The sequence below is a fragment of the Stegodyphus dumicola genome, chromosome 3, assembly GCF_044657685.1.
Source record: "Stegodyphus dumicola isolate Sdum_Otavi_A_Nest chromosome 3, ASM4465768v1".
Taxonomy (NCBI): Eukaryota; Metazoa; Arthropoda; class Arachnida; order Araneae; family Eresidae; genus Stegodyphus; species Stegodyphus dumicola.
This window is the reverse complement of record NC_140770.1, coordinates 264,354,037-264,369,793: the sequence shown is the minus strand read 5'-3', so window position 1 is coordinate 264,369,793 and position 15,757 is coordinate 264,354,037. Positions and strand designations below refer to the sequence as shown.

Genomic DNA, 15,757 nt, shown 5'->3' with positions numbered 1-15,757 from the left:
CAATACGTTAACTATTTTTTGCTACATTTCTAAACTATTTACTGTTTTAATATCGTGTAGCCTTGAAACGTTAACTCTTGAGTTTCACGAGTTCTGTCTGAACAGTCGCGACACAAAACTTTCGAATTTAATCACCGGAACAGGATACAGATTCCATGCGAGGACTGATTATCCTCCTATAATGAATAAAACTTCAACTAGCAATTCTGGCGGCGTTTTCTTGTTCTATCCGGAAGAAATTACAAACTAAGTTTGTTTATCTGTACGGACATGGAATTTCCGTTAAAATAATTAGTAGGCTGCAATCTTAAGAAACAAATTTTCTTTTTGAGATATACATATAATTCTTTTACCAAAATGCGTTGCCCCACTTGTGAAGAGAATTTCGTCAAAAACGGTTCAGTAGAAATTTATTCTTTCTGGCATCGAAATTTCACATTATAAATCAGGATGTTGAAATTAATCTTGGCATTTCTTATGATTTCAGGTATGGTTTTCAAACAGTTATGCTAAATAACGTTTAACGTTTTTGATAAAATAGAGTTTAACATTTATTAGTTCTATGTATGTGCTTTAAAGCGAAATGTTTCATGCCTTATACTGTTTGATTGTTCTGAAAATTAAAATTCTAAATTCGAAGATAAATTTAAAATAGAATAAACGTTAAGGGACACAAGAAATTTCATCAACTAATTGCGTGGAATGCCTTAAAGTAGATCTATCAGAGCTTAATTATGTCACATTGCTCCTGAATGAATAAATGAGAAGAAAGCAATGATTTTTAATCTAAATGATGATAAAAATTTAGCAACAAATTATTAAAAATCTAGCTGTAGGTGTACATATTTAAAATAGAATGTTTAATTTTAAATATCTAGATGATTCTAGATATTTTAAATTGAACGGTATACTTTGAGAAATCAATATTACCTACTCTTATTATTTTATTAGATGATTAAAAGCTGTGTGAGAACATTTTATGACACGATTGTAACGATTTTGGTTTATTTTATTTTATTACGGCAAAACATTCGAGGGAAGAACATTCTCTGCCTAAGACATTGGGAGAGACGACATTGAGAGCATTACTGTTTTAGTTCTCATATTAATTATTTCAGTATATTATATAAGGTTCGTGAGTAATCTAAAAATTATTGCATTTTTATACATACAAATTGATAACTTTATACGGTATTTCTCCTGCCTCCCTAGAGTGCCTTCGTAGTGTAGTGGTCAGCACACTGAGCCGGTATTTCAGAGGTCCGCGGTTTCATTCTCGGCGAAGGCGATTGCTAATTTTTCAATCTCTCTTGCTTCCAAAAAATCCTATAGTATCTTCTGCACCTTGCATCTTATATCTTGCAACATCCTGCAATACGTAACCTATGTTGTAAAATGTAACCCTGTGTGTTTTAACAAATATCTCGTATTATTCTGTAATATATGACATATTTCTCGTATCATCCCGTAATATGTATCATATATCTCGTATCATCTTTTAATATGTAACCTATTTTGAACCTTCTTTACTTCTGTATGTGTATGTCACCTTATGCATGCCCTTTGTATTTGTCACCTTACGTATCTACTGCACCTTGTGTTCTACGTATCATGCATCCTGGCATCTGCCAATGTTTGTATCTTTTGCTTATTGTAACATATATCCCGCATGATACTGTATCATGCATCTTATTTCGCACCTTCTACCCCGTATTCTGTCACTTATATCACTCTGCACCTCGTATCATCTATCTTGGCATCTGCATATATCTGTATCCACAGGATCTTGCATTATATATCTCACAACATTCTGTAACATGTAACTTATTCTGCACCTATATATCTTATATTCATAAGTATGTGTACATCACCCAATATGTGTCACCTTATATATGTTCTTATGAATGTCCCATTATACATCTCATGCACCCCATGTTCCTATGTAAGATGTATTTAGGCATCTGAATATATATGTATCTTCTGCACAGTCTATCTGTAGCCATCGTATGTTCTTATGTATCATGTATCTAGGCAATAGATAAAGGTGGACGTGGCGCTATACCGATAAACCGTATTGGTAGAGGAGTGGTGTCGACGTTCTCTATCGCATGTCGCTACAGTGGCGCCCGAACTAAAAAGGGTGTTGGACGATGATTCTCCTCACCCAAGATTTGGCGATTGGATCCCCTAAAAACCCCAGTCGCACTTTAAAAGGGGGAGTACCACTTTTAAAAGGGGAACTATATAAGGTGTTTCTTCCGCCTTCCTAGCTTGCCTTCGTGGTGTAGTGGTCATCGTACTGATCCGGTATTTCGGAGGTCCACGGTTCGATTCCCGGCGAAGGCGATTGCTAATTTTTCAATCCCTCTTGCTTCCAAAAATTCCTAATGTCTCTACAACTTATCGTATTGGAGAATATGATTCATATAAGAAAATGAATTCAATGAAATTTCATTCTGTGTGGTTAAAATTTGTTTTATATTTTTATTTCACATATGTACATGTTCATTGATGTCTACGGATTACAAGCTTTTTAATTTTATTTTGCTCATTTTTCATTTAGGCGATTACCTGAACAATTTAATTTTTCAAACTCACCTTCCTATGATTAAGCGTTTGAGCCTTCCCTTATTTAAATTCAATATTTATCTTAAACATTTCTTCTTTCTTGTTAATTCATTTTAATGTTTATTTCAGAAATTTTAAAGCAGAGGGAAAGTGTCTCAAAGATGTATCCAACCCTAGCCAACAGATATTCGCACACGTTTGAATTATCACAGAATTTTAAAGCTTGTTTGAACTGATATTAAACCAGTACCTAATATAAAATTAAAGCATTCACTGATTAGCCGCATGAAGAAATTAATGATTTATATGATACAAAATATAACCTCTTTTCAGATATATTATTAACTTTTAGTATGTTAAATCTATACAGTGTAAAATAAGAGTAATGCTTCTTTAAATATTTATCTTGCTGCAAATTCTTTTATGTAGTTTTTAGTTTCTAAACTTTAAAATTAGAAAAAAAAATTACATTTCAAGAATATAACAATGGAGAAGAATAAAGTACTAATATTTAAATAATATTAACAAAACCATAACGAATATCGTTATTTACTGAGCAAGAATCAATGATTCATCAACAGTGAGAATGATGTAAAAAACAGACTATGGTTTCCTTACGTTGACGCTATATCTCACCGGTAGACGAGCGTTGATTACATGTACGTAGGACGTTACTGGTCTGAAGATAACTAAAGGACATTGAGTAAAAAATGGGAGATAAAGCAGGTTAGAAAAATCTGGTGGGTAAAAAACTTTTAAAATAACCATTCAAACACAACTTGTCAATTTGCATTACTGCATCCTCCCCTTATCGCTCTGCATAAGCTTCTAGACGTTCTTCATCGTGAATACTACTTGTTACAGCAAGAACTATAGAGGTTCTAATACAAAACAAGACAAATCGCTGCAAAATTAACATTTTGATCAGGAATGACACCGTATTAATATTTTCCATGCATCTCTGAAAAGTTTTAATATTAACTTTTCTTTATCCTACCTTTAAATTACATTTCTTATTTCCTTGTTCAATTTTTTCCAGTAATAGGCAATTCTGCATTTTAAAGATACGTTAGGCACAATAAAACAAATATCTTGTGCAAGTTCTACATTTATAGCGGAAACATAATTTCAGGTTAATAAGTTTTCTAACTGTTTTATTTTAAATTTATCCCTCCAGTGTATAAGACATTGAAATGTGATGTTTCATTTTAACCAAAGAGTAGAGCAGGAGGTGGCCAATTTTTGTGCAGAAAAGATCTACTTTGTTCTATAAAATGCATCGCGATCGACACGTTGTCATAAGCGTTTTTGATTCGTGCCTTTTTAGGAAAGACATAGAAACACAAAATTAAATTTTCTTAACCTAAATATAACTCACATTTAAAATAGTCATTGCGTTGTGTTAACTTTTGACGGAACAACAACTAATTCAAACTTAAAGGTGTACTAGTGAGTGAATGAACAAATCAAATAAAACATACACTTAAATATTTCAGTGAAATATGCCGGTTTATTTAGAAACAAAACATCTATTAATTCAAATAATCAAGTGATAAAATCAAATAGAAAAAATTATTTTCCCGGGAAAAATAAAAAAAAAAGGAATTCAACATAGGATCATATCTAAAATTTGCAAATTTCACCTTTAATACAAATAGGTTTAACATTTTACTACAGACTTATTTTTCCATATTGCACATAAAAATTTAATTCTATTAAGCTTAACATATTTCTTGGACTCTGGTTTTTTTCCACTAGCCAATCTCATAATGGTTTTCAGTAGAATATTTGCTAAATTCTAGTATAACAATTGAATTTACACCCTTATTGCACATAAAAAAAATCAGTTATCCAAAGGAAGGACAACTTTAACAAAATTTCCAGGAGGAATTTACATTCCACTGAATTTATACCAGAGTTAATGGCTTAATGTACCAATATTTGCACGAAATGATACAATGGGAAAGATGTCAATTAATTGACCTTAGTTAGAGAAACTCGAACATAATGCCCCAAAGTACGTTTGATCTTCTCATGTGTGGAACTAATTTTGTTATCGCGTTGCCCCTTGTGTCATTTCTGGATGTATATCGCAGAAAGAACTAATTACGCTACCATGAGAAAATTTCTGTGGTAGAGTTTATTGAATCCTTAGGTCCTTTATTTGTTAGAAATAATTTTAATAATCTATGAAGTTTCATTCAAATAATTTGCCCTTAACATTGAATTTTATTCCGCTTTCAGGAATTCACGAAATTAGTGCAATGCATTACTTACAGGAATGTTTTGAGGACGTGGAAGAAAACATTGTATTACCATATTTCCCAAGTGAAGACGCATTAAGGAGGTCTTGTTCGTATGTATAAAATTACCGTTTAATGACTTTAATGCGGGATTCAAGACCATTCTACCCCAACTGTATTAAGGTTTATATTTCGTAAGCATGTTTTGTGATCTGTTTCGTGTCAAATATTAATATTTTAAATTATTTAATCTTACATAGCTAATAAAGGAGATAGTCATGTTATAGTATTTTTAAATTAAAAAAATCAATATTGTGAAAATTACAAAATCGTACTTTTTATATGGTCATTCCGATTTGTATAACTATTTTAGTAAATATTTATATTTATTCTTAAAAATAAAAACCCCAGATGTTTTATTACCACATATGATGCAAATTGGCTAAGTTACTTTATTTTGAAGTTTGATAACATGTTCAATAGTTCCTACACCAACTGAAAAGAGAAATATTTGAATAGGTAAGCAATTCATGAAGAAAATTGTCTATTTAGGAATATATACGCACTATTCGGGTTCCTGGTGTTAATAGTTTTAGTAGTGAGCAGTGCTATACATACTGTCATGAAACAGTTTATAATTTTCATAAATAAAAATATTTTCAAAAGAAAGTTTTCATTCAGAGGATTTCATACAGAATATCGTATTCTAGAAAGGAGTTATAGACTTCAAAGTTAATACAAAGATAATTCGTAACATTATTTGTATAAATTTAAAGTGAAGACATGTATAGTCCAAACACGCTTTGTTGTATGACAATAAAATTATAACCCTAAAATAGAAAAACTGTGTGCGCCTATCATTAACGTAGTTTCATGATTTAAAAACAGTAAAGTTCTTCCACGTAAATGCTTTTGGCATACGAAATGTAAGAAAATTAAAAATCGAAGAATTTTGGATTTTCATAAATCACAAAGGAATGCTACTGAATAGCACAAATTTGCCTAATTTATGTTAACCCAGAGCTTTATTTTTTCAAAATAAATGTAAATACATCCTTTGTCAGAAAAGTTTAAGGACAATTTTTTATTTCTGAGCTTGCAGCACTAAAGAGGAATAAAAGTTGTTTTCATGTTACCTGATATCTATTCTTACTTCACACGACCTAAGTCATGTGTCTGCGCAAGGTTATTGATATATAGTCAGTATTTTGTCGGACTTCCTTTATTTTTTATCACTGCTGCAATCCTTTTAGGCATGCTATGAACACGAGACTGGTAGTAAGCTTGAGAAATCTTTGTACACCACACATGCCTTATTGCTTTAATAAGTTCTGTAGCACCGGATGGTAGCTTCTTCGCGACTTTATTTGTCACAATACACCACAGATTCTCTATGGGATTCAAATCTGGGCTGTTACTTGGCCAATCAAAAGCTTAGATTTGAGTAGCCCTCAGATAACTTAACATTCCTTGCCCTGTGACACGGAGTCCCATCATGCATGGCAATTGAACATCTGTGAACATCCAAGTAAAACTTCCAACTTGTCACATAACAAATTAAGGCACCGACTGCCGTTTATCGTGTTTTTAGGTGGCAGGAAATATACAGCAGCAGTACCAAGCGCAGACATTGCACCCCATATCATCTGTCTTGGAGGGTGTTTCACTGTTAGAATCGTATATCTGTCAACATATCTTTTTCCAAAGGGGCGGCGAATACATTTGGCACGGGCAGAAAATTACTGCACACTTGATTCGTCAGAAAATAACACTCTACTCCACTGTTGTTCTGTCCAATTCTGGTATTGTCTGGCAAAATTCAGTCGTTCCTTTTGCATACTTTGAGTAAGTCGAGGCTTTCTTGCACTTTTATAGGAAAATAAACTATAATCTTCAGTCAAAAGTCTTGAAATAGTACTCGAACTGACGTTGGTCCCCTTTGTAGCCAAAGCAGCTCTAATTTTATTGCAGGAGGTTGTTGGACATCGAGTGGTTATCCTTCTTATCACACGATCATCACGTGCACAAGTTTTTCTTGGGCGACTGCTTCTCTTAAGATCCGTATACTTTCCCGAAATTTTGAACTTACTGATAGATTGATGATGCATGTCTCTCTTGCTGACATTTACCTTCAAACTGATTTCACGTTCAGAAAAGCCAATTTCATGCAAGGATACTATTTTTGCCCGTTTTGCAAGAGTAAGTGAAGGATTTTACCCTTTATAAGAATTATGCAACAGCACTGTCTACGCAAAATCCAATAACAAACTGCTGATCATTGCAGTAGAAAAGCATTTGATGTAATCAACTCATGATATAACGCAATCACGAGCGAAAATAGTGCAATCTGTTAAAATACAGGAAAACGGCTACTGGTTTTGAACTTTTGCACGTGACTGTACAATGGATGCTTATTGTAAGCAAAGAGTGAACATTAAGTTCTGCGTGGAGCTTGGGAAAACCTTTTGATAATTTAGAATACAGCGCCACCTATTGCATATGGAGAGAAACTCTCCCTTGGCCATCTGGAGTCGGCTAAGCAACATGCCAAAGCATGTATTACAACTGAATGTAGATAATTACTGTAAATGAATTAGTTAACTCTTTGCTATACAGTCCATTCATTAGTTTAGAATTATAGGGTCATAATACACCTTTAGTGAAACATGATTAAGCAGGCATATGCAGGCGAGGCAAGTTCAAGAAATCATGTTTTTGAGTGGCACAGAAGGTATTCAGTGTAAGAAGGCAGATATTCAGTGTAAGAAGGTTCCAGAGCTGATACCTATGCGTGGAGCGTGTAAGGCAGTTAATGCAAGAAACCTGTCGTGTAACTCTGCATATGATATCAGAAAACTGAATTATATCGTCATGTGTGTTATATAAGGTTGTAGAGTTGCGCGCCTCCAACCTGCACGCAACCAAGAGGTGACTGTTGAAACTGGAAAATAGACAGAGTCTTGCTAAGGGTTTAAGTCCCTTTTTATTCAACTTAAGAAATTACAATAGCGTGCTCTTGACGCTCACAAACTACGCCGACCCGGCGGTAAAATAAAAATAAGAACCTGAAAAGAAATAATAACAAGACTCTAACTACGAGGCTCTCTAAAAGTAACTAACCTCACCGCGTTTTACAATACCGCTGCTAATTCAGCAAACTTTGAATATCACTTTGAACGATTAACAATTCTGCAAGGCAAGCACACAGGCCGAAACGCGGGGTTCTTCAATTTCTGGCTAACTACCTCCGCGCTCGTGAAGTACGAACAGCACACCTCGAACTCGTTTCCTTTCTATTTAACTCAGAATACTTCCGCTGATAATTTGAATCCTTGCGCGTTCTACTAAAATTTACATACTCTGGCATTGGCAGATCCAGGGGAAAGTAAGGCTTGACAGGAAAGATAGTTTAAACTTACAATAAATGTTAGTTAAAATAAATATAAACCCTACAAGGTTTTATGCGAAGATTTAGGGAAACGGAACCTTAATGCAAGAATCGCCCGTCACTCACTAACAGGTAAACGGGAAGAGAAATAACGAAAAATTTCCGCTGAACTATTGAACGTGATTCCTCATTTGCGTCAAAGATTATTGTGATTTTTTCTGGTTTCCGTGAGTGAAAAAGTGACTGAAAGGAAAGCATCATCAAGATTATTGCAGACATCCAAACGGGTTGTGACAAATGTGCTTCAAAGCATCGCAGTTGAAGATTTCCCTTTTTGCTTCCAAGACCTCCAGAAACGATGGCAGTTGTGTATAGGGCCCAAGGGGACTACTTAGATAGCAGGTAGGATCATTACTTGGTAAATGCAATTTTCTATCTTTTACGAAATCTTTCCTGGAATTCTTCTCACAAAGAATGTATTTATTTATTTATTAAATATATGTTCAGATACAGGAGGACTATAAAGATTTAATTACGGAATTATTAAGATAAATTACGTAATTATTAAGATTAATTAAGTAATTATCGAGCTATATAAAGATTTAATTACGTATTTATTAAACATATTGTTGCGTGCGTACGAGTTCGTTATGAAATGAATGCACAAGTCCGATGAAAAATGAACAAAAATTTATTATTATCACAACAGAAATGCTTAAATTTTCTCAAATTATCATGCAGTATCACAATATCTCACAGTAGTTATCTTTTAACTACTCAAATGTACAACAGAACGTAATTCAAAACAGCTAAAGAACGCTAATCCGCGAATTCGCTATAATCAACAACGGCAGTTTTCTAAACAACAACAAACTAAGCAACTACTACAAACTGAGATGTTTTCCTCCTTTTATAAGATTTTAAAATCACGCGCTAGAATTTTCCAGCACTTTCTCGGAATCAAAAAGAGATATTTATTTATTTAACGCACGCGCTCTTGTATTTTTAATTTTTCCGGCTTAGCTTTCTTTTAATATTCGTCACGCGCTGCACTGCGCGAGAAATAAAATCATTTAATTTATAATTGAACTAACATTAGCTTTTTAAATACCAAATTCGTAATACTGCCCCCTTCCCAAGGACTGCACGTCCCGGGCAGTACAATCCCTGGACAGGAAGCTAAACTTACAACTGTGGCATAAATGCAACTGAGGCATAAACATTACATTACAATATCAAACAATATAAACAATAAATACAATAACTAACTTAAACAAATCAAATGCTATCAAATACTAAATACAAAACAAATACCAAATACAAATCAAATACTAAATGCAAATCAAATACTAAATACAAATCAAATCAAATACACATTTATAAACAAAAAGGACCATGGTCTGATACTATTTACAATTATTTACATTACGTACTATGGCCATAGTAATGAGCTAACCTGTCGTAATGAACGACTTTAGGTTTAGAGTTCGAAGACTTACGAATCCGAACCACGACGTCATTCAGCCTTTTTAGGACTGTATATGGGCCATCCCAAGGTGACTGTAATTTCGGACAAAGTCCTTTCCGTCGAGTCGGATTCCACAACCACACCTTGTCTCCTTCGTGGAACTGATGTTCAGTAGCTCTTGTGTCGTAGCGGGTCTTCATCTTCTCCGTCGCCAAGTTGACTCGCTTTCGTGCAATGTTGTGCATCACTTCAAACCGGGCCTGGAGATCTTGAATATATTCCTCAGACGATGAAGGAGCATCCGGAGGGCGGCCAAACAATAGATCACAAGGCAGACGAAGGTCACGACCGAAGAGCATCTGTGATGGAGAATAGCCGGTAGTCTCGTGGACAGCACTGCGGTAAGCCAGTAAAAAGAGTGATAATTTCTTGTCCCAGTCCTGTTGGTTTCTGGAAACCACTAATGAGAGGTTATTAAGGATGGTTCGATTGAACCTCTCTACCATGCTGTCCGACTGGGGATGCAATGGCGTCGTTTGAGTTTTGTCAATGCCGAGTAGTTTGCATAGTTCTTTGATTACTGCCGAGGCAAAATTCCTTCCCTGATCGGAATGTAACTGAAGAGGCACTCCGAACCTGGAAATCCAGTGCTGTATCATTACCTCAGTTACTGTGACAGCCTCTTGATCAGGAATAGGATAAGCTTCAGGCCACTTGGTGAAGTAATCAATGACAACGAGTATGTATTTGTTGCCATCAGCAGTTCGTGGCAGAGGTCCCAGGATGTCAAAGGCGATACGTTCAAAAGGCGCCCCTGCCCCTACGTTGTAACGTTGCAGCTTGCCTCGGCTGCGTCTCCTCGGTCCTTTCCGACCTGCACAGGCATCGCAAGATCGGCACCACTTTTGCACGTCATCCTTTGCATTATTCCAGTAAAAGCGCTCACGAACTCTCTGCAAGGTCTTCATTATTCCAAAGTGACCTCCAGTAGGGGTGCTATGTAACTCTTTAAGGACATCAGGAATGCGGGATCTTGGAATTATAAGTTGCCATCGGAACATCTTCCCATCATCCGATTCGAATTTGCGGTATAAGACGCCGTTTCGAATGTGAAGTGAATCCCAGAGTGCCCAATATTGTTTGGTTGTAGGACTACAGATAGAAATGTCCTGCCAGGTAGGTTTTCTGTTTGATGACTCCATTAAATCAATTATGGGTTTAATGTCGCGGTCTTCCAGCTGGTCTTTCCTGACTTCATCATCATTCCGCGGTTCTCGATCAGCCGATGTAGATGTTGTAATTTGTCTTGCGACCGGAGTCAGCAGCTCGTATTTCGCTTCCACTCTGGAACAATATCGGCAGCTTTCTTGGCAAGGTCTTCTAGACAGGGCGTCGGCGTTTCCGTGTGATGATCCCTTACGATGACGGATAGTGATGTCATATTCTTGGAGTCTCTGTATCCACCTGGCTATTTGACCCTCAGGATTCTTGAAATTTAAAAGCCAGGTCAATGATGCATGATCGGTGCGGAGCAGGAATTTTCTGCCGTATAGATAGTGATGGAACTGTTCTACAGCTTTGACTATGGCGAGCAACTCTTTCCTGGTGACACAATAATTCCTCTCCGGTTTAGACAGGCACTTGCTCCAGTATGCCACTACACGTTCTTGGCCGTCTATTTCTTGGGACAAAACAGCACCAACACTTTCATTGCTCGCGTCGGTGTCGAGAATAAATGGTCGGTCAAGCTGAGGATACGTCAGGATTAGAGCAGATGTTAAAGCGTCCTCTAAGTTGTTAAATGCATCCTCGCATTCTTTTGTCCACAAGAACTTTTGGTTGCTCTCTGTCAGCTTGTGTAGGGGTCTTGCGATGGAAGAAAAGTCCTTCACGAATTTCCTATAGTAGGTGCAAAGCCCTAGGAAGCTTCTCAGCTGATGGACATTTTCGGGACGTTTCCAGGATTTAACGGCTGATACCTTTTCAGGATCCGTGCGCACACCTTCTGCAGAGATGACATGTCCCAGGTAAGTCACTTCCTTTCGGAACAATTTGCATTTAGCGGGACTCAGCTTCAGATTGGCTTCTTTCAGTTTCTGAAGCACCTTCCTAAGATTTTCTAAATGTTCTTCAAAACTCTTTCCGACGATGATGATGTCGTCCAGGTATATGAGGCAGGCTTCGTAGGAAAGGCCTTTCAAAACAGTTTCCATAAGACGTTCGAATGTTGCCGGCGCATTACACAGTCCAAACGGCATCACCTTGAATTGCCAAAGTCCTTGCCCCGTAGTAAATGCCGTCTTTTCTCGGTATTCAGGCTGTATTTCTACCTGCCAATACCCACTCTTTAAATCAAGTGTTGAGAACCACTTGCTTCCAGAAAGAGTGTCTAGAATGTCGTCAATTCTAGGAAGAGGGTAATTGTCTTTCTTCGTAACCTCATTCAACCGGCGATAGTCGACGCAAAATCTTGTTGAGCCGTCTTTCTTTCTGACTAGGACGATGGGAGATGCCCATGGACTTACTGAAGGCTCGATGACATCGCTTTCTTCCATATCTTTTAACAGTGTTCGCGCCTCTTCCTGTTTAGCAAACGGTAGACGTCTTGGATGTTGCTTGATCGGGGGATGATCGCCGGTATCTATTCTATGTTGTGCCAAACTAGTTCGACCCACGTCAGAAGACGAGCGGGAGAAAACAAATTGAAGATCTTTAATGACGCGATCGGCAGCATTCCTCTCTTTATCGTTTAATTGCGCATTCTGCAATAACTCCGATGTAATTCTCTCTGAGGACACGGATTCTTGGATGTTACTCTTTCTTTCAACGGTGGTTACTGGAGTACATGCTGCAACCACTTCACCTTTCTTAATAATTCTCCCCTTCTCAGTTACATTGGCGACACTCACCGGGATAACCGTTCTGGATAGGTCGACGAGTGTTGAGGCTACTAGTACTCCTTTCGGGCTATTACAGTTATTGGGATATTCTATGATGCCGTAGCGGAAATTTCTGTTTTCGGCTATGGATCCAGGAAGTAAAATTTCTGTTCTTGCCGGTATTGTGATATTGTCTTGTGCTATGATTTTATGGACAGATTTAACTTCATCATTGACTCCAAATAACGCTATGTCCTCAGATGTACAATGCAATTCGTTATTTTTAAAGTCCAAGGAAAAATTGTATTTCCTTAGAAAGTCCAATCCGAGTATGCAAGAATCAGTGATCTCTGCTACATATGCCTGTAATGGTAAGCGGCACTTCCAAACGTGATGTTAGCATTTACTTTTCCATCGACGTTGATCTTCTCACCGGACACAGTCTGTAGGGTAACGCAGGGCGGCGTCCACATAAGTTTGCTTCCCAGTTGTTGAGCCAAATCTTTTCGGATGATGGTAACGTTGGCTCCTGTATCTATCATCATATTGCAGGGAACTCCATTAATATGTCCTATTATGAAAAGTCCATTACTGCCGCCTCTCACTGCAGAAATCTGAAGCGCTTTAAACTGGGGCTTTTCATGATCTGGCAACCTCCGCCCCGCGAGATGGCCACTAATTAGTTTCCCTGCTGTTTGTTAGGAGCGGTCTTAGCATCCGTGCCCTGGGGTGTTCTGCAGTTTCGTCGTATGTGTCCTTCAGCACCGCAGTTCCAGCACTTTACGGTCGGTTTCGTGTCACCAATATTCTGTCTCAAGGCGTTCAGTTGTCTAGTTAAATCGTCTAGACGAGCAGTGACTTGATCCCCTGGCTCCTGGACTTGAGCAGCTCTGACTGGATGGCGGTCTCGACGGGTGGCTTGCTGGGCTGCCTCAAATTTCATGGCATACACTAAAGCGCTTTTCAGATCATTAACATCCGCCATTCGCAGTGCTTTCTGTATTTCAGGGTCCCGGATGCCATCGATGAAATATTGCAGGGACAGGATTTCCCTTGTTTCTGTCGGGCACTCCGAAAAGGCGTGATGTGACAGCCTTTCAACATCCGTGGCGAGCTCCTGAAGCGTTTCGGTGAGCTTCTGTTGACGAGATTTTAATTGGAGCCTGCTGTAGTCTTTTAAACATTTCTCGCCGAAGCGCAGCTCCAAAGCGCCGGATAGAGCTTCGAAATCTAGCCTTTGATTTTCGGGAAGCGTCTGCAGGATATCCGCTGCGTCTGCTCTCACAGAAGCGGCGAGATGACAGGCCTTAGCTTGGGAATCCCATCCATTCGCATCCGCAACGATAGAAAATTGTGTCCTATACACCTGCCAGGAGGTCTTCCCATCATATGTAGAGAGTTTCAGAACGGAACGAGCAGGCATCGATAAAAATTTGAAACCTTCAGAATTGTTTCCTACCGTCGCTATGCACTTCTTTAGGCTGTCAACTTCTTTGGCGACGGCAGCAGAAACCCTATCATCAATTTGTTGTTCGACGGCAGAAACTCTCTCTTCTATATGTTCTTTTACAGAAGAAATTCTTTCTTCTACTTGTTCTTTTACCGAAGAAACTCTTTCTTCTATTTGTCCAACTTTAGTTTCAACCGTGTCTATTCTGCCTTCCATAGCCTCAAATTTATTTTCTATTACGCAGGTAATTTCTCTTTTCATTTCGTCCTGACCTGCTTTCATCTCATTTTTAAGAGATTTCATCTCTTCCTTAACGGATTCCTGGCCCAATTTCATTTCTTCCTTAAATGCAGCAAAGGCTGATATCAGCTGTCTTAACTGCTCTTCCATCGCTCTTGTGATTGGCATTCAAATCCCACTCCTGACACCAAAAATTGTTGCGTACGTACGAGTTCGTTATGAAATGAATGCACAAGTCCGATGAAAAATGAACAAAAGTTTATTATTATCACAACAGAAATGCTTAAATTTTCTCAAATTATCATGCAGTATCACAATATCTCACAGTAGTTATCTTTTACCTACTCAAATGTACAACAGAACGTAATTCAAAACAGCTAAAGAACGCTAATCCGCGAATTCGCTATAATCAACAATGGCAGTTTTCTAAACAACAACAAACTAAGCAACTACTACAAACTGAGATGTTTTCCTCCTTTTATAAGATTTTAAAATCACGCGCTAGAATTTTCCAGCACTTTCTCGGAATCAAAAAGAGATATTTATTTATTTAACGCACGCGCTCTTGTATTTTTAATTTTTCCGGCTTAGCTTTCTTTTAATATTCGTCACGCGCTGCACTGCGCGAGAAATAAAACCATTTAATTTATAATTGAACTAACATTAGCTTTTTAAATACCAAATTCGTAACAATATGTATAGATACAGGAAGATGTATAAAGGTTTAATTACGTATTTTTTATGAAATTGATTTCTAAAGCTTAAAAATGCCAAAATATTAATAAGTTTCTTACTTAAAACATTTTCGTTCTTGAAAGTATATGTCAACGGGCAAAGTTTGCAAAAATAAAGGCCGCGTAATGGGAGTAGTGTATAGTGAAATATGGTTTCAATTCTTGGGCGCCTGAAGTATGCTTTACAAAATTATTCGATTGTTTAAATAATCTTAAACGTAATTATTTTTTAACATTAATTTTATTTACTGATATGAAATTCAGTCGTAAAACGTTTACATGATGTAATTCGACATGAATACATACAATTAATACGCTTTCATAACTTTAGGGTACTTATAAAGCATTTAAATTCTACACAAATATTACAATGTATTCTTGCTGACTGTGGCAGTTACTTAAACGAAATAGCTGACTTCCTTTCTAAATGGCCTAAATCTTCATATATCTTTTCAGTCTCTGAATTTTGCCGTCTCTCTTACGCCATAGGGAATATCGCAAATGGATCTGCAGAAGAAATGATTCACACATAAGCAGTATACCTCGTTTCGCCCACAGGCTAACTTGTATATCGCAACTCCAAAAACTTCAAAAAATAGCACTTACAGAGCAAATATTTTACTTTTTTTATGTCTTTAAAATTAATGAGTATTTCTATACATACTGGAAGTGTATGCGAATTCTTCTCCTACTGTAATCCAGCCATGATCGATGTTAGTATCAAATGCTATAACACACCACGCAAAAGAGCTCCTATGTTTACCTGGGCATGTTATGACAAAGCTCT

General features: G+C 37.1%; 1 protein-coding gene across 3 annotated transcripts in view; it reads left to right on the top strand.

The window, feature by feature from the left end:
• The first annotated feature begins 328 nt into the window (after positions 1-328).
• Positions 329-15,757, top strand: part of LOC118185010 (uncharacterized) — a 59,373-nt gene continuing 43,944 nt past the window's right edge. For 2 of the 3 annotated variants that reach the window (XR_004757527.2, XM_035354777.2), the window contains exons 1-2: positions 329-487; positions 4,813-4,924. Coding sequence is in view for 2 of the 3 variants with exons in the window: in XM_035354777.2 (XP_035210668.1) it covers positions 451-487; positions 4,813-4,924 (149 nt within the window). In the remaining variant the exon portion in view is untranslated. Of the gene's footprint in view, positions 488-4,812; positions 5,006-15,757 lie in introns of those variants that run through there. The other variant, XM_035354788.2, reaches the window with a different exon arrangement.